The sequence below is a fragment of the Talpa europaea genome, assembly GCF_964194135.1.
Source record: "Talpa europaea genome assembly, chromosome: 1".
Lineage (NCBI taxonomy): Eukaryota > Metazoa > Chordata > Mammalia > Eulipotyphla > Talpidae > Talpa > Talpa europaea.
In genome coordinates, this window is record NC_140073.1 from 21,237,115 (window position 1) to 21,257,014 (window position 19,900).

Sequence of the window (19,900 nt, forward strand, 5' to 3'; positions counted from 1 at the left end):
TGCCTTGAAAGCCTCCTCTTTGGACCTAGTCACCGCTGTCCTCAAGTAAGCACCTTTTCTTTGCTCTTTTGGCTGAATTGTTAGGAGTGTCAGGGCTTAGAGGCTTGGGCTGGGACCTGGGTGTATTTGTCCATCTCCAGTTCCAGACGGCCGACCCTCCTGCCAGGTCCATCAGTCCCAGCGTCTCCGGAAACTGTGTGACTCAGGTTTAACTGCTTACCTGGGGGAGACAGTTTTGCCTACTCAAGCTGGGTAGCCACCACACTCCTCTGCACCCCCCATTGCCTCAGGGTCGCTTGACAGAACCCTGGGGAACTAAGAGAGAATGCTTACAGGCGCTCAATTCTCTATCCTTCCTAAAGACAGTCTTTAGGAACAGAATCTGAATTTTACACGAAGAAATATTCAGCTGCAAGGGAAACTCAATCCCGTCCTTTTCCCCTGTGGCCTACACCCCCACCTCCTCATACAAGGACAAGACCATAGCTGCCTTATCACGGTTGGGGGCATTTTTCAGGAATTTGTCTGTACGGCATAGTTTAACAGAAACTCATTCTGCCCTCCCACACCATTTCAGAATAGAATGCTTCTAGAATAGCAATAGTTAGGGATTTTCCACTGTCTTCTCCCACCTTTTCCAAGACTGGTGTGCGGAGCTCTTATTTGCTCACCCGCCCCCTGCTGGCCGTCTCTGGGTAGCACATCCTCCCTCCTCTAGCAAAAGGGATCTTTGAATGTGCAAGAATTTTATAAACTGGAAAGGATATCAGAGATGATTAAGTATGACCCCTTCATTTTACAGATGAGGCAACTGTGTCCCAGAAAGGTATGGAGACAGCTTTGTGATTTAGTCTAGTTGAAAGACCCCAGGAGAGGGTCTGTTTACCTCTCCAAGTGGAAGTTTAATCCACTTGTCTGCCATGTTTTCTTTAAGAATGTTTATCACGACTCAGGGTATTCTTGGCAGGAGTTTTCACAATTTGATTGTTTTCTCTTCTCAGAAGTCACCCAAGTAGCAACCTTTCAGCTATATTTACTAAAATTGATTTCTCACCCCTACCCTCTCTCCCCGGAGAATGACCATATGCATTTATTCCCAGTTCTCTGCAGATATTATCAAATTGTATTAAATTCTCAGGATATCCTAAGAATTGCAGGTTAAAATCCCTGTTTTAGAGACGAGGAAACTGAAGCCCAGAGAGGGTCACAGGTTTATATACACCACAGCTTGTAAGAAACAAAACAAAATGAAGAACTTTAGCAGACTAAGCAGTGAGAAATGTGTCCCGCATCCTGGCTTTATAAGTGGCAGAGCTAGAATTTAAATCCTGGTGGAGTTCATGCAAAGTCTGTGAGCTTTACAGTACAGCCCACAGAAAACTACAGCAGACCTCTTATGAGTCCTTGCTATTCCTTCAGAAAAACAAATAAAATGGAAAACTCCAGAGCAAGCTAAAGGAAACTGAGAAATCACTTGGCTACCATCAGTCTGTTCTCATGGCTGCTCTAATTTCTCCCAGAAGAACAAACACTCCAGCACCCAACCCACAATTCTTCTTTAACTGCAAGTTTTGAAAACATCCATTGTGTTTTCCTCAGTGGTCCCTTCTTCGGGAGGCCCAAGAGCTGGAAATTTGACTAGGGCTAGAGATCTGGTAGACATTGGGGTGTCTTGAACACTTTGGAGGAGGAAAAACATTTTTCTTCCCTGAGAGACTGCCCAGATAGCAGGATGAGGGAAAGCTTTACCTGGCCCCCTTTTCCATGATTTATACCCTCACAGCTTTGTTCTGCCTGGTGATATTCTGGTGCATAAACAGCAATTTCTAGATGCTTCATTGGATGGATTTTTGATCACATGCCCAGAATGAAGTTGACAATCTCCCGGCCAGGGTCAGGAAGGAATTTTCCTCCTCTGGAAAACTGGCCGAGACTGGGTGGTTTGCGCCTTCCCCTCTCTCTGGAAGGCTGAGCAGAGGTGCCTGGTTGCTCAGGCCATGGGCATTGGGACTGCTGCCTCTGACTCCTGTTGGGGTAAGGAGCCCACAGGCCTGTGCCTTTGACTGGGTGGACCCTCCCTGTGCACGCTGGGTGAGTGAGCCGGCTCTCAGAAAGGTGAGGAGGCCACTGGAGGCCTGGGGGACCTCAGATTCCACACCATCACTGTCTCATTCCGAAAGGTACCGGTAGCCAGCCTTTCACACACCTGATTCAGAACCCACCTGATTCCTCCACCTGTGTGAATCATGCTTGTGCCTTTCCCACTTACGAGGTAGCTAAGATGGTGATTACATTTTGGGAAAACTAATTCCAACAGCTGTGGGTAGCAAGTGAGGGTCCAGAGGGCTAAAGGGGCCTGGTGGATCAGTTTACTACTGCAAGTAATGGGCATAGGAGGGAAGGGAGAAGAACAAATCAGGGGTCTTTTTTCTGATATGAAAGTTTGATCTCTGTTTATAATAGTGAGCTTGCTTGACCACAATACCCATATATAACCAATGTGCATGCATACACTAGATGTGCCGGCCCCATCGGGTGGGTGCCTATTGAAAATCAGGAAACTCAAACAGAACTTGAAGTCCATGTCCTCCATGTGTTCATTTAGTAGATGAAGAATTAAGGCTTGGAGAGGCCCATACAAGAGGCAGAATCATGACCTCCCCGCCCCAGCCCAGTGGTCTCTATGATGGCAAAGCAGCCAACCCCCAAAATAAAAAATATAAAACTAGAACAGTGGGCCTAAGACCCTCTGTTGATGTCCCCTTCTTGTTCTGCTACTGATCATAGGTCACTAACTATAGGGTTAACCCAGAGCTTCTCAGTCTTTTTATTTTCATGATCACTCTTTCCAGACAACTTTTCCTTAGTTGCAAAATATTAACGTCATAAGCAACATTATATATCTGCTTTGGTGCCATGTCCTTGGGACAGGCACGAACTAGTAAAGTCTAAGATTATTTTTTTAAGATTGATTTATGAATACAAGAACTGGGGTAAAGGCCAGAGGTGTTGGGGAGGGGTGAGAGGATTCACCAGAGACAGAGTGGGGAGCAGAACAGGCAGATCTACTGAAATACACTGTGGAGGGGAGCAGCAGGTGAGACAGTAGAGGTCTGCTGCGCCATGTGGGTAGCTCCCTGGCCAGCCGGGGTAATGAACTCATGCTTCATAGTGCTGTGTTTAACCCCTTGCACCACCAGGGATGCCCAATGTCTAAGATTGCTTTAACCCTAATAGCCAGCCCTCTCCCTCTGGGGGCACTGTCACCCCCTTGGGGGATTCCTGGTCTGACTCAGGTCTGGATCTCCATATTGCTGGTCCTCAAGGTCCTTACTGAAAAAGAATCCCCAAACAGGTGTTCTTTCCCACCCACCCTGTCCCCTGCCCCACATAAAAAAAAAAAATCTTCAGAGCCAAAGTGTTCAATTATCGCAAGAACCGTAGAGTGCCTGAAACAGTGGAGCTACTGAAAAATAAAGCAGCAATTATTCCTAAGCCTCGGGCCTTGAGCATGCTGGCTAAGGGGCCTGGGACTTTCATAGAGAGCTCAGAGTTCACAATACCCCCCCTCTCTGTAATGGCAGCAAAAAAAGAAAGAAAAAAAATCAGCTGTTGCTTTTATAAAATACATTTTTCCAAAAAGCAAGAAATGATTACAAAAGGAAACTAACATGCTGCATACCCGAGAGAGCCCTTTAAGAAAACTTAATAGATATAATTTGCTATAAGAGGAATTACCAAAGGGAATCGGATACAACACTGTGTGTAACACCAGAGAGGTTACAGCACGAGGGAGTGGGCTGGTGGAAAGAGAAAAAAAATTCCTGAGAGGCAAATACCTATTGACCAAAAATACTCTTAATTTTTAAATGCTCATATTCAATTTACCAATAGACTTTTTTTTTTAAATAATAAATTTTATTGTTATATTCCCCATACAATTGCAGCCCCCCCATTCTGACCCCAATCCCTCCCCTCCCACCCCCGCCCCCCTAAAAGTGTCTCTGGTTCATAGTTTTTTGTTGATTTTGATTTTCACTTTCTTATAGTTATTCATTTTCCTGGTCCCTTATTTAAGTTTTCTAGATTCCTGCTATGAGTGAGACCATACTTACCAATAGACTTTTGACAGCTGTTTGTCTGGCACAGATAAGGAAGGGCTCACTCCTGCTGTGGAGTTTTGTGTTTGGAGGGTTACTCACTGACTGTGACGATCTAGGCATTGTCTACTATTATTTTCCATTCGGAATAGATCTCTCCTTTCTCCAAACCCACCCTTGAAGATCCTGCAGGAGGCCAGTGAGTCTCTTCCTCAGTTTTCTAAGTCTCTGGGCCAGAGGGCAGGAGGCCTTGTTTACCTTTAGACCTCACTTAGAGGAACATTTCTGAGGCTGAATCGAGAAAGTAGAAAGAGATTTGGGTTCCAGGGCCCCTTGTCTCTCTCTTAACCTTCCTCCCCTATCCCTCCTCGTCTTGCCTCCTGCTCAGGATATAAAACCAGGCAATCCATGGGAAAATCAGAGCCCAGACCCAGGCAGCCTTGACCTCTGTTTGATATGACTCCCAAGGGAGCGATGCATGAACGTGATAATCCACTGGACACGTTAACCCTCGCTGGGCATCAGGAACAGGTTTCCTAGCAGGGCTGGTGATTCCCAGCCAGGACCCAGAAAGAGCGCCCACATGTGAGGTTTGAACTCATTTATCTTTATCAGCAACACAGTTTTCATGCGTGTTTGATAGTGATGATGACAATAGATTTGCAAACACCCGCAAGCAATCAGTCTTTGATTCTGGAAACACACCATCCCTGCTCTTCTCAGAGTAAATGCCTATAGGATATGTAAGAGGGTCTAGGAGACGGCCTTGGGCAGATGTGACCTTGAGCATTTATAGAAAGGGAAGCAGATGAGGCAAGAGTCAGAAAACTTAGCAAGAATGCTCTACAGTGTAACCATCTCCATTGACTGTGTGACCTTGAGCAAGTTACACTCATTTCCTGGGTTTTCATTTTCTCAACTGTAGAAAGGCAGAGAGGAAAGATCAGACTAACTCGGCACTTTCCCACATGTGGTACTCGTATTGCTCATAAAACAGAAGATGAATTTGGCTAGGGGTAGGCAAACTTTCTCTTAAAGAGCCAGATAGTGAATATTTTAGGATTTGTTGGCCAAGAGTCAAAATCAAGGATATTACATAGGAACTTACATATCCATTAAAATGTAACCACTTAAAAATGCAAAACCATTTTTAGCTGCTGGCCATTCAAAATTAGCTTGTGGGCTGGATTGGGTCTACAGGTTGTGGTATGTTAACCTGAGTCAGGTGGTGCATAGAACAATTTTTATTTAAATGCTTATATTTTTATTTTTATGAAAGTTAAAAGAATCTTGACTTTCCATTCATAGTGGTGATAGAAAGTTTTCCGCCTAAATAAATGTAGTTATGTTAAAACAAAGGAGGACTGTGAGGCACTGGCAATTTGCTCCTGCCCTGCAAATCTGCTGTTTGCCCTCACCGGGGTGGCCAAGTTCTGGGAACAGATCTCAGCTCCCTGGTCTGAGCAGATGAAAACCCAGTTTGTGAAGTTCACCCAAAGGTTCCCACTGAAGGCATTGAGTTACCAACCAGATCCCAACAGCTATCCAGAGTCTGTAGGACAGGTTATAGGCTGGGGTGGGGGCTGCTGCCCAGGCGGGGTGCATTGATGCTGCAATGGGTGCATTGATGCTGCAGAAGATCAGTAACTTGATCTTGACCTTGGTCATGATGGGGGGTGTCTGCACTCTGTTGTCACTCAGCACCTGCACCCTGGCAGTCATCTGCTTGGGGCTCCTGCTAGATGTCTGCTGGATGTTTGCCAGCTCTAAGACCCAACTAAGAAGGTGGTCAGACCCACTAGAGAAAAGACTTGTAGTGTCTTTAAGGGATCTTGGCAGGAGAATGTCTTTGTGTCTGCTTGCCAGGCCACTATCACGGCAGGATCAGGTCAATCACCTTGTTACTAATCCATCCAGGGTCCAATACAGGCATCTTGTCTACCCAGCCCTGTTTCCCCTCTAAGGCATCGACTGCTCTTTTTGAGGGGTACATGATATACATACTAACATTCCTCATGTCCTGAATAAAAATAGAAAATACACAGAAAAGAAATTTATATCACCCTAAATTTTAATATCCCTGAATAACTACTTTCAATTCCTTTGTGCAACTGTAGTTCTTAATTTTTTTCTATGCCTTTACACAGATATTTTAATGAAAATGAGATCATATATAACACAACTAACTAAACCTGTGTTTTATACATATATGGAAAACATATGTGTAAAGCATATATTAAACTAGACCTGTGTTTTAAAACAAATATACTGAAACACCCCCCAAAAAGGAAATTGATTTATTTTAATATTATAGCAGTTATCATGGTTGGGGGTAGACAACTAAAAGCTTGGGAAACAAGCTCATTATATTAAAAGAATATTAGTTTAATATCCCAGGACCCATAATGCAGTCATCACTCTGACGCAACTTTGTGATCGTAAGAGGCCGTGTCCTCAGCAAAATGGGAGTAAAACACCCATAGCTCCTCCACATTACTGTGGGCATCAGAAAAGAGAAGTTGGGGAACAGATTTCTTTAATCCATCAAACATGGACTTTTTTTTCTGAATTGTGGGACTATGGGAAGCAGCAAAGAAGCAACTTAAAATATGAGACTGGCCTGGTGAGGAGGCAGGCTTGAGAATGGACCCGAAGTCCATTCCCTCGCCACCCTCCACTAGACACCTTGTCTCAGAGCTTCCCACCTGCCAGTGTGTCTGGGAATGGAGCACAACAAATAGGATTATGGACTTTTCAAACAGACAAACCTATGTTGTCACCCAAACTCTACCACCTGCCAGCTGGGTATTTGGGGGGCATGTTGCCTAGAATTTTAGAGCATCACCCCTCATCTGTAAAACAAACCTCTACAAGCCTGTCTCAGAATTGTGGTTCTAAGGAGACCATGAACAATGACTGTGACTTGTCTGCTACAAGTGTCACAGGCCCTCACTGTCTTATCAAACTCCAGGGCTAGGTGTGCTACAAAACACAAAATTCGCCAGATATTAGGAAGGTTATGCAGTGTACAGAAAGGAGAATACAGAACACTCCCCTCAAGGTATTGCTTGCTAGGACCACTTAAAAGCATTAATATTTCTGTCATGTATCATATGAATGTTCATTAACTAGAATAAAGAAATCTGTGACTATGCATTTATGTAGCTCATCTATATGTGTGTGTGTGTAACACATGTGTAACAGTATGCAAAGATATATAACATCAATTCAGGGCTGTTTTTTGTTGGGATATAAGTTTGCACCAAACGCATGCACACACATGCAGGTTCAAAGCATTCGGATTTCAGAATTGTGCATCAGGGTTTGTGAATAGATTCATTTATAGCAATTCTTGCCCTGCTTTCAGGAGCACATTGCTAGACGTTAGAAGTCAGAGCTGGAGAGGGGTGTCAGATGTAAGTGAATAGGAAAAATAAAGAGACAGCCTTGTAATCATAAGAAACTCGTCTGCATTCCCAACCTTGCCACTTATAGGCCAAGTCACATGGGTAATTGTCTCAGCCCCTCCACCTCAATATTTTAGCCTATAAAATGGGGATATACATACAAATGTCTTAGATTGGGCGAGAATTAAATAATGTCCCGGTGGAAAGCACTTCAGGACATGCCTGGTCCCTAGGAGGCTCATATAGGCTCACTGAGGCTATAAAGCCCAAGTGTTGCCCCGCTGAGGGGCTTCGTCTGCCTCTTCACAGCCTCTCCCCTCTTGCAGGGTGATGTTGGACTCGGTGACACACAGCAGCTTCCTGCCCAGCGCATCCTTCTGCGACCCGCTGATGTCGTGGACTGATCTGTTCAGCAATGAAGAATACTATCCCACCTTCGAGCATCAGACAGGTGCGTACGCCTGGAGGAGCCCATCTGAGCTGGGCTGGGGAGGGAGACAAGACGGTGCTGGCCTTGTTGGGCCCGGAAGAGGCCGGCTCTCACCATGTTCAGGGCAGAGGCCAGGAGAGGCCCTGGATCTGCCCCCAGCCTCTTCCCAGCTCTGTGATCTTGGGGGCTCAGCTAACCTCTCTGAGCTTCATTTTTTATTTGTTAAAATTTATTTGCTTACAGGAAAAATGGAGATAATGCCAGTCTCTTAGAGTTAATTTATTTCAATAATGTAATGGAAGGAAAACTGGGCGTCTGTTATCAACTAAGCATTGAGTGCCTAGTCATCATGGTTTTAACTAACATTTGCTGAATACCAGTCCCACACAAGACCCCATGCCAAGCACTCATCTGATTTATAGAATCCTTAAGAGAAAAAAAACAACTATTACCCCTGTTTTACAGATGAAGAAACTGACGCACAGAGAGGTTAAGTGATTATCCAAGGTCTCATGGTTAGTTAAGTTTCATATGAGTTGACTTATCTGTGCTCTTAATCATCCTTTGTGGTCATCTTACACATGATGTAAAGCTGTGGCTGACAGTAATAGTACTAGTAATGTCACTATAATAACATTATTATCAATGTTATTGTTATTCTCTGAGTGTCTATCTCCTTTTCAGTTTTATATCCCTAAAGCAGGGATGACGGGGTTTGAGCAAGCCAAAGAGTATAAAATAAACAGGCACAAAGCAAGCTCTCTGCAAATATGAGTCTCCTCACTGTCTCTGGGGCCACCCACCCCACGTCCACGTCCCCTCTCTCACTCAGCCGAGTCCTCTCTGCCTGAGAAGGAAGCACGGAGCCTTGTGCAAATCTCAGGCCAGAGGGAGGCCAGCTGAGCTTTGCCCCAGAAACCTTCCAAGGGCCTCTATCCTCAGGCACTTCACTGACTGCACACCATAGCAGCCTGGGCGGCTGCCACTGGCAGGTGCACGCCCGGGGGGCGGGGGGTGGTGATGCAAGTGCTAATCTAGCTGTCAGACCCCACAGAACCTTAACCCACTGTGCCCCAGCTCAGGGTCCGCACTTGAGGTCTGGAGAGATCAAGCCTCCCAGGTTGTTGGGAAACATTCACCACCACCAGGGCTGCATAGAGCAGGTGCTTATCCACATAATTCCATCCTGCACCTCCCAACCCCCCGCCACACACACACACACAGGACGTGCCCACCTTCTATGAAAGGTCCAGATAATTACCTCTGGACTTGAATCCTGAAGATATCTATACAAGAAGGTCTAAGAAATATTCTGTTTCCCAAAAAGACAGAGAAATGTGGTCAATTTTCTCCCCTTGAAGTTTGGTTGCAACTAAGTTTGAAGTGACAACATGACAGCTGTCATGTCCCCATTCCCTCTCCATGAGTTCCACCCATGGGACACAGCTCCTGGCCTTTCCTCCACCTTGCACCACCACCCCTGCCTTCCAGGTCACCCTACCTCCTGACTATTCTGCTGGGTAGCAATGGGCCCCAATGTCTGCCCCCGGGAACACCCCAGGCAGGAAACCAGACTTGGGAGACAGTTGTCCTACAGGTATAGTCTGACCTTGACATTTAACAACTGCGCCCTCTTAACCTCTTCTCCCCAGCTCTCTCATCTGTAAAATGGAGGTAGTAATAATGTGTACCTGGTAAGGCTCTTATGAGGGCGAAGTGAGTTAATTCGTGTGAGATATTTGCAGCATGGTCAGGCACAGGTCTGGGCCCAGGTGTGTGTAACAAGTAAGGATTAGCTTTGGTTCTGGATGATGAAAAAGTTCTGGAGATGGATGGTAGTAGTGGCTGCACAATGTGAATGTGTTTAATGCCACTAAAATGCACTTTAAAAAGGTAAATGATAAATTTTGCACTACATATATTTTTTTTAAATAATAAATTTTATTTTTATATTCCCCATACAATTGCAACCCCCCATTCTGACCCCAATCCCTCCCCTCCCGCCCCCCACTCCCCAAAAAGTGTCTCTGGTTCATAGTTTTTTGTTGATTTTGATTTTCACTTTCTTATAGTTATTCATTTTCCTGGTCCCTTATTTAAGTTTTCTAGATTCCTGCTATGAGTGAGACCATCCGGTATTTTTCTTTCTCTTTCTGGCTTATTTCGCTGAGCATGATCCCTTCCAGCTCCATCCATGTTGCTGCAAATTGCATGTGTTTATCTTTTTTGAATGCTGAGTAATATTCCATGGTGTATATGTACCACATCTTCTTGATCCAGTCATCTATTTTTGGGCATTTGGGCTGTTTCCAAAGCTTAGCTATTGTAAACAGTGCTGCTATAAACATAGGGGTGCAGGTGCTCTTTGGAATGGATGTTTCTGTGTCCTTTGGGTAAATACCTAGGAGTGGAATTGCTGGATCATATGGAAGCTCTATGTTTAGTAGGTCCAGAAATCTCCACACAGCTCTCCATAGTGGTTGGACCAGTTTGCACTCCCACCAACATGCACTACATATATTTTACCACCACAACAAAAGACCATTAACAGTAGGAATGACAGCCAGTGTGGCTTAAGCCTAACAGTCTTAGATGGATACAGCTTTCACCCCAAGGGATTGGACCAAGTCATTGCTAAGGTCCCTTCCAGAAGCTTCTCTGATTTCAAATTTATGTATTTGAAATCAATATACCAAGCAACATCACAGATGTCGCTTTTTTCCCCACCACACTTTGAGAGAATAGACTTTCTCACCAAGGTGTGAGGCCAATGAAAATAAAATTTCCTCCAGGAGGGAGCGAGCTTCCTAACACTCCCTGAGGGAGGAGTCAGACTTTTGACTTGCCACCTGGAGCTGATTGTCTCTGACCTGTTAAAGGTCAAAATTGCATGTGAAAGGTTAGTCTCCAGGAAGAGCCTGTCCCTCAGAGTTGCTTGGACACTGCGCCTCCTAGGCCCAGTTCTCTTCAGAGCCCCACAGTGGGAGGGATGCCCAGTGGTGGGGCCTCCTGGCCTCCTCTCCTCAGAGAAAGGCATCAGTCTGAGTGTCAGCAGAAGCTGTGTGTCAAGGGTCAGCCACCTTTGCCTCTGGGCACTACTCTGTGAGCTGGCCATGCGCCTTGCCCAGCAGGCTCTGACACATCTCTCCTGAGGCCCTCGCCGGCCTTCAGGAAACTCCATTTTGACTCAGAGCTGCCCCCATGGCAGCTAGCTGCACAAGTCTGCAAGGGAGGGCCGGTGTGGCCACTTCCCAGCCCGTGACCTGGGGAGTCCTAACATCTCTCAGCTAGGCTTTCCTCCCCTGAAACAGTTCCTGCCTCCTAGAATGTGTTTAGCAACGTACCTGGCACTGGACAGCGCCCCCCGCAGCCAGGAGCCCTGCTTCACTCCCAGTGGGCGGCAAACAGCTTTCTCTCTCCTCTCTTCATTTTTCACTTACTGCCCAAAAGCCACACGGGTCTCCCTCTCAACCTTTCCATTTCATTTGGCAGCTTAGATACCCTGAGACCCAAGAAGGGAAGATAAGGAGAAAGAGAGAGAGAGATCGTCGGCACTGGAGAGATGATGTGAAAGGGCAGAGAGAAACAGCTGTTTTCACAATCTTTTTAAATGGCCGTAGCAGAGGCAGCTGAGCCTGTGCCCTCCATGTGCCAACCACGAGGAGCTGCTGACCTGCTCTTGCAGCAGGGCCGCTGCTTGGCTGCCCTGCCAGCTGGAAAGTGCACAGTCACAGGCTGCAAAATAGAACTGCACTTGCTCGCTCTGTCCTTTCTGTTGGCTCTTTTAATAGAACAAATTATAAATCCTGGCAAAATCAATCAAAATATGCAAGGGGGCACATATATTTCACAAGCATATGATATTTTTAAAAGATTATTCCTCCAATCAAGTTCCAGTAGCCAAACATCTGGAAAACCACATATCCTGGCCTCACCCCTGCTTTCTGGAATTCTGTCCTGAACCTCCCCACACCCATATACTTCACCCCTAAATGCCAAGGCGGTACCCCCTTTGCTTGAGAATTTTGTTCTTACTTGGTCTGCACAGAGGTTTCTAGATTGGGGTAGCTTTAGGGGGTTCCTGGGGGACCTGAGGTGACAGGTGGGAAGACAAGGCTCCACCTCCCTCTCTCCACCCCATCCCCTCAACCAAGTGCCTGCACTCAATTCTGAAGACAGTACAACACAGAGGTGGTGAACGGCAACGCTTGGTTGCTGGTGCTGACCTACTTCTCTTTGTGTGACCCTGAAAAGGGATTTCACCCTTCTGTGCCTGACCTTCTTCACCTCCTTTGCAAAATCTAGGACTTCATAGCACTGTGTTGAGGACAGCATGAGAAAACACAAAGAGCATCACATGGTAACGGGCACATTCCGAGCACTCAATAAAAATAAATTTCCATTATTATCCAATGGAAATTTTATTTGAAGAGAGAACCAAGAAAAAAGTGTAAAACCCACTGATCATGGGTACTGACACTTGGAAGATGAGGGAGACAGGCTTTAGGTCCTATGTGGGCTTTTCCTAACAAGATTTACGTATTGGGTAGAGAAGTTTAAGAATTGATACAAATGAGAGTCTAAGAATCTCTAAATCAAAACCAGATAAATAAATATGAAATCATCGGAAAGTCTGAGGTCAGTTGTGTGGCAATAGTCACAACCCAGGAGCACCCCCTGGGAGAGACCCCACCGCTAGCCACCTGCAGCCTACACTGCACACCCCTGAGCCTTCCAGGTGGCTGTGACCCCAGGTCACACAGGGTTTGGAGCGCTCTCCCCCTGCCTAACCACATGTCCGAGACCACAGCTCTCTGCGGGACTCATCCAGCCCTTCTCGTCTTTTCTCCATCCAGTTCCTGACACTACTCCCAAGCTCTCTTTTGCTTTTATTCTTTCCATCTCGTGGTCTAAATCATTCCACAGGCTTGGAAGGAAAGTCAAGAAGGGCAAGTGGATGGGGCTGCACCAGCTCTGGGAGGAAACCTGAAAGCAATTTATCATTTCAGGTTTTCCCTCGTAAAGTCCTTCCTTTCAGTGACAAACCGCAATTGATGGTGCCCCATCTCCCTAGTCCACTCACCAGCTCTCTTCAGCGCTGCCCCAGGCAAAAAACTTTCCCAACTCCCTATGCTAATAAATCATGCTAATTATGGTCCAAGCTATGTAGCTAGGCCTCTTCCAACCCAGACTGTCTGCCTCCTCCAGCCAAGCCCTGGGCTTGCTTTGTTCTGGTATTCCCTTAGCTAGACTGAAGCCCCAGTCAGGAAGACCTCATTTCCCTGAGAACAAATGTAGTCTCCAAAGAATATCTAATGACAGGTGACATATCGAAAGCTTTACTGTCATCAAGATAACTGGGCTATTTTCTTAATACGCATCATTTATTTTCTTTTTTGCAACAAATTTCTAAGTAGTGGAAACTATGATTATGCCTGTTTTACAAATGAAGGAAGCTACAGCTGAGAGAGGTTCAGAAACTGCTAGGGTTGCATAAAATGTACAGCCAGAACTACAAATCTAGAAGGTTCTCCTCCACAGCCCAAGTTCAGATACTCCACAAAGCCCTGCAACTCCCTTTGGGCAGTCCCTTCCCTCCCAGGTCATATGACAGAATCTTAGAATGGAGGACAGGAATAAGAGTCCCATTGCACACCCATAGCTGGAAGCTTCTCTGTGCTCCCCAGTTAGCAACTTCCCTGTTCTCCTGCAGATAGTCACAGGGTGCAACTCAAAATTCTAAGCTGAAGGTGTTCTTTGGAAACATTTGCTGCAATGGCTATTTCATTATATTTTTAAAAGTTAAAAGCTCCCTGAAAATTCTTGCTTCAAGTGAGATTCCAAGAAAACAAAGAGTGTTGCTTCTGGAATTTCTAATTCAGAAGGCTGGGGAAAGGGCAATCTATTTGGAAGAGATGACAGGGAGACTAGCAGAAGTTACTTTTTAGAGAGTATTTACATAAGTTGAAGAAGACATCAGATGTCTGTAACAAGGAAGGGGGTGCGAATGGGTAGCCCCTCGCTGGCATTTCTACTGAAGATGCATAGGTTTATCTCCTACGTTCAGTTACCCTTGGCACCTGCTGTCAACCTATGGCTTGAAGCCTCTCTCCCCACCCCCATGCCAGAAACACCAGCCTGGGATATTTTCTGATTGTCCAGCATTTTACAAAGTCACACAGACTCACCTGTGTCCCCAAATATTGAACAACATTGGCCTCCTAACTCGTGTATCAAGCCGAGGACAGATTAACATGATTAATAATATAAGTGCCCTCGTTTTTGTGAAGAAAATAAGCTCAAAGCTCCAGAAAAGAGCAAAGTTGCCAGGCCTGCACTCACACAAAGAATATATTGGAAGTATTTGAGAAAATGCAATTAAAGTAGTGGTGTGAGTTATTAATAATATTAACAAGTATAAGTGGGTGGTGTTTAATGAGCACAGAGACATGCCCGCCCCTGTTCTAAGCACTTTTCACATATAGATTCACTTAATCCTTTTACAACATGATAAGGTCGGTCCAATTAGTCCCATTTTTCAGATGAATCCCAAGGAGGCAGGACCACATACCTTCTCAAATTTTTGAGGAACCCAGTTTCAACTTCTAGAGGAGTGATTTTTCAGGAGACCTCTGAGCTAAGGAAGGGAAATATCTTCATCACCAGGCCTAGCAAAGCATCATTGCTTCTTTCCAGATAAGTTTTAATTTGAAGAAATACTATTCGATTAAAAAAAATTAAGTCTTAGCATGCCAAATGGAAACAATAACCTCAAGGTGACAACGGTTCAACTGCATGTGAAATTCTCCACCACGGAATAACTGCCAGAGTGATCCAAAATGGGGGAGAGTTTTGATCGGCCCTCGGATTGGTGTTTAAAAATTAAATAAGTTGTCAATACTTAAAAGTTGTGAGATTTCACAAAACAATGCAGGGCCCTCGTCCCACATGGCAGCAATGAGCTGGGCTGAGCGGCCACTATCCATGTGGCTTGAGCTTTCCAATTCCCATTGTCCTCAACCAAGGCCACTCCATGCATGGATGTGCATGACCCGCTGGGCATTTGAGTGCTGCCATCCCAGCTCTAAAATCTTAAGTCCTCCATCTGAGTTCAAACATATCCCAAGCTATAGTATCACTTGTGTATATAGTATCCCCCAGAATTGCTGAAAACTCTCTGGAGCTCCTCAATTCTTTCCTGTGCAGCTGGCCCTTAAACAAGTGTCCTGACCTACTTCTGACTTCAAAGAAGCTGGCCAAGCCTATTGTTAATAGTGGCCTGTGGACATTTAGATTGAGTCTGGCAGACACAGTGTGCTGTCTGGTCAAGTGATAGATGCAAGCAGGAGAGCGTGATAACTCAGCTTCTCCAAAAAGTTCAGCTAATTTTATGAATGGTAAACACATTGAGGAAAACACTTGACATTTCTAGACTAGACAATCTGTTAAAGGTACCATATTCTGGAGTGTATTATCCTTTGACTTATTTATCCTGAGTTTGTCTCTTACAAATAGCAAAAGGATCAACTTCATTCACTGGGATTGCAAAGATGGTTATTCTCAGGCTTCCCTTCCTTTTTTTTGATTTTTCAAATAGCTGTATTATGTAACTATATAAATAATTTTATATTATATTTTGATTTTTTAAATAGCTGTACTATGTAACTATAGAAATAATTTTATATTCTAAAAACAGAAATAATTTTATATTCTATATTTTATATTATATATAGTAATTTTATATATATTTTACTTTTTTAAAGATTTATTTATTTATACATACAAGAACTGGGATGTAAGCCAGAGGTGTGGGGCGGTGAGAGGATTCACCAAAGAGAGTGGGGAGCAGAACAGGCAGATCTACTGAAATACACTGCTGAGGGGAGCAGCGGGCGAGTCAGGAGAGGTCTGCTGTGCCATGTGGATCACCTCCCTGGCCAGGGATCGAACTCATGCTGCAGTGGCTGGCGATAGTTTGATGGAGCTGTCTTTAACCCCTGCGCCAACAGGGAGGCCACTATATATATTTTATATGTGCCAAGGTGTGACTTCAGTCCCACCTCTTTTAGTCTTCAAATATGTGGCCCTCCTCAACCAAAATTGGCCCTCCTCAACCAAGATGAGTGAGGTGTGTTGTGATGCAAAATCCCACATCTGAAAATAGAGAGTTGGGATGGGGCCTGACTCCCTCACTGCCTAGCCCTGCGACCCTAATAGGAACCTCCCAGAACCTCAGTTACCATAACAGTAAGTGTAGCTGGAGACACTAATGTTCAACCATTCGCTCTGGGTTACATTCACGGGCCACCCACAGTGGGAACTCCTGAGCCAGGGAGGGCAAAGCAGATCCGGGCTTTGCAGAACTCAAGGTCTGGAGAGGGAGGGAGATGGAGCTGAATCCTCTGAGGACACTGGAGAGGGGAAAGAGGGAAAAGATCTCTGAAAAGATAGAGTAAGCCATGTTCCTGAGGATGAGCAGGAATCAGGTGAGGCCTGAAGGAAACCTGATGCTAGGGAAAGGGAAGCAGGCACATGAGAAAGACCTGAGCCTGGAGGGGCTCTGGGGAAATGAGGGGGAGTAGGACAGAGAGAGAGTCAGCAGTAGCAGGTCTTCCTCACTTCTGTCAGCCTCCCCTCTGTAGTAGTGAGGACAAGATCACGGAAACACCCCACAAATGAAAACATCCTGTGCCTGTGGACTCTCTGGCCTCCATGTTGCTGAGAACAGCCACTTCTTCTCTGCCCTGTGACTGTAGGAAGGACTTTCCCAGTGAGGAGGGCCCGCCATGGTTGGCTCTGGCTCTGGCTCCCCTCCTGGGCCCAGGCTGCACACAAAGCCCGCTCTGTGGGCGAGCTTCAAAGGAGAAGGCTGAGGAGAAGGGAGGCTGGGCCAGCAACACCTTCCTAGTGTCAGGGCCCACCCCCAACCTGGGCATTTCTCTGAAATCTTTAGGCCCTCTTGGTTTCCAGAAACAACGTGGCCCTTTTCAAGTGCCAAAAAAAATAACGAGGGGGTAGAAGTGGAGAGGGGAGGGGAATGGAGACTTAACAAAACTTTTCCATGAAAGAAATAAACTGTCGTCAAATGCCTCAGATCGATAGCCATCTCCACAGGGGCTCAGCCCAGGACCAAGAGTAGAAGAATTTCAAGGCTCATAAACGTCTCTCATCAGAATACCAGGAACGTCAAAGGCCCCTGGGACTACTCAAGCCAGAAATGAGTAGACGAAAGCACCCCATAGCCTCAGAAATGGCTGCCCTATTTTCCCAGGAGACCCTGCTTGCCACAAGGGCCCCCTAAGGGCCCCAGAACTGGCTCTAGCCAGAGGCCAGTGAGCAAGAGGAGAGGCATCCGGCCTTTCCAGTCCCCTCACACTCTCCTCCACCAGGTAGAGGTGACAACGTTTGCCTGAACCAGCGGAGGTATGTCAACTCCTTGCACACGGAGTTCCAGTTGCAACTCAAAATAAATTAAAACAAATCTATTTAAGTTTGACTGCTCCTCAATCCACCCCACAATGAGAAAAGAGATTTCTGAAAGGACTATAAGTTTTAGGGGAGCCTTCATTTCCTCCTTTGTGAAATTGGCTTGATCGTATCTACAGATTAGGACAGTTGGGAGGATTTGAGGAACTTGAGATGGCACAGATTAGGACAGGCCGCAGCTGGCCTGACCCCTTCTTCTGCCCCCTGCCCCCTCCTCCTCCTCTGGTGGGGAGCAGAGTGCTTAGGAATCGGTAGCTCTGGACAAGATGGAGACCCTTGGATATCCTGCCTGGGATTAGAATCTCCACAGCTCCCTCTGGAATGGTGGCAGCAAATGCAGCATATAAAGGGAGGTTAAAAGGGCAGTAGCCTCATTGCCATTTGCTGTGGAGAAGAACTCGACAGTGACACTTTCTGTCACCCACACAGCCTGGGCCAGGGAGCTAAGCCCTACCCTGCTCTCTGCCTTTCTCCTCGAACCTTCTCCTCTCTAGGTCTCCTACTGCCTCTGTCTCCCTCCACGTTTCATCTCTTTTCTGTGCTAACCCTCTGAGGACCAGAATGACAGAACAAGAAGAGCCATGGCTTTCCAGTTCAGACTTGGGTTCAAATCCCAGCTCTGCCACACACTGGCTGTGGGGTCCACTGTCACCCTCAGGTTCCTCATCTGTGACCTCTTACGGGACAGGGACCAAACTTCTTATTCACCATGAATTCTTTGCACACAATTTGTTGCCACATAGTATATGCTCCTTAATAACATTAGTAATAGCTTTAAAATCTTCCAGGCTCTAAGTTTTTTTATACCAACATTTACATTTACTATACAGAACAGCCCTCTAATATAGGTGCTATTCTCATTTTACAGATGAGGAAATTAAAGCTCATTTATTAACTGAACGAATGAGTGAATGAATATATATTACAGCAGTTGCAAGAATCATTTACGTCAAAGAACCTAAGGACCTGGTACCTCACCTCTTCCATGCCCCAGGTCTGCCACTCTTTCTGTGTCTCCTGGCATTGGGACAGGGTTGTTGTGCACCAGGTCTCTGCCCTAGGGCCAGGCATGGCCTCTTCCCAGATTCTGGGAAGGATGGTACCCACCTGTTTGGGTATATATGGGGCTTTTCTGAAGGAGTGAAGGGTTTCTGGCCTCACAATAGAAATTCCTTAAAATACCCCTAAAAACACACGAACAATGTGTTCTCCACCACCCCCTTCTCCCAGAGGCACCTGCTGTGACCTGAGGTGTCAGACTCTTGGCAACAACTCACAAGCCCAAGGCGCTCAGCACCAGATGGCCAGATACAGTGGTGTTCAGCCAGTGGCCGAGGTGGAAGGGGTCCACAGCAGCAGAGGGGATCCAGCTGACTTCAAACAGCGCTTTGCACACACTGTTGCATTGATGGATAATCTGTGTACCACACAGCCTTTTACATTAACCCCAAACTCAGACTCCACAGCAGCCCTGTGAGTTTAACCTATCAACCCCATTTTGCAGATGAGGAAACTGAGGCTTAAATGTCTATAGAACTTGCCAGTATGGAAAGCAGCATAACCAGCTTTAAACACTGACCTGTCAGACTCCCAAATCCATGTAATTGGTACTATGAAGCCAAATAACTGAAGGGATTTTTCCTTTCCTTCCCTATTATTACCCTTTTTCTACACACTAGAATGAAGCCTGGGTACTCCCCAGCCTACTGGGTTTTTGCCCCTTTCATTCCCTTTCCTGCACTGAAGTCCACCCTGAGTACCCGGTGACCTCTCGTTCTCACCATGGACTAGAAGGTGGCCTGGGCCCCTGCAGCGACCTAAGGCTGGAGGCCTTTACAACCCTCTTGGACAAGGGGTGAGGATGTTGACATAACTGGAGCCTCCTTCCAAAGACTTTCCCGGTGGCCATCAACCCTCACTTCTCTCTCCTCTGATGTAGCTTGCGACTCCTACTGGACATCTGTCCACCCTGAGTACTGGACTAAGCGCCATGTCTGGGAATGGCTCCAGTTCTGCTGTGACCAGTACAAGCTGGACGCCAACTGCATCTCCTTCTGTCACTTCAACATCAGCGGCCTGCAGCTGTGCAGCATGACGCAGGAGGAGTTCGTGGAGGCAGCTGGCATCTGCGGGGAGTATTTGTACTTCATCCTCCAGAACATCCGCTCTCAAGGTCAGTGTCCAGGGGGCCCACCTCCAGGGAGGGCCGAGGACTGGGACCAAATGACCCTGTCATGTCAGTCCCTGTCTGGAACTCACCGAGCAATAGTTCATTAACTGGGACTCTGTTAACCAACATCCCCTGTTATCCAAAACTTCTCAATACCTAGAAGCTCTAGTATGCTAGAGCAATGTCCAGGCACCAGGCTGATGCCACAAAATCATGAATTATGTTCATAAGAATGTGGGCATAAAGGTTTCTGCCTGATCTTTCATTAAGCAGCACAAAAAAAATTAGACCTGTTTGAGTTGTTTCC

The 19,900-nt window shown here is 46.1% G+C and overlaps 1 protein-coding gene across 4 annotated transcripts in view; it reads left to right on the forward strand.

The window, feature by feature from the left end:
* Positions 1–19,900, forward strand: part of ELF5 (E74 like ETS transcription factor 5) — a gene marked incomplete at both ends in the record, with an annotated part of 42,125 nt that overhangs the window by 13,443 nt on the left and 8,782 nt on the right. For 2 of the 4 annotated variants that reach the window (XM_084244479.1, XM_084244476.1), the window contains one exon: positions 7,838–7,958. In XM_084244479.1, the coding sequence (XP_084100605.1) occupies positions 7,838–7,958 (121 nt within the window). Of the gene's footprint in view, positions 1–2,018; positions 2,181–7,833; positions 7,959–19,362; positions 19,597–19,900 lie in introns of those variants that run through there. The other 2 variants (XM_084244477.1, XM_084244478.1) reach the window with 2 other exon arrangements.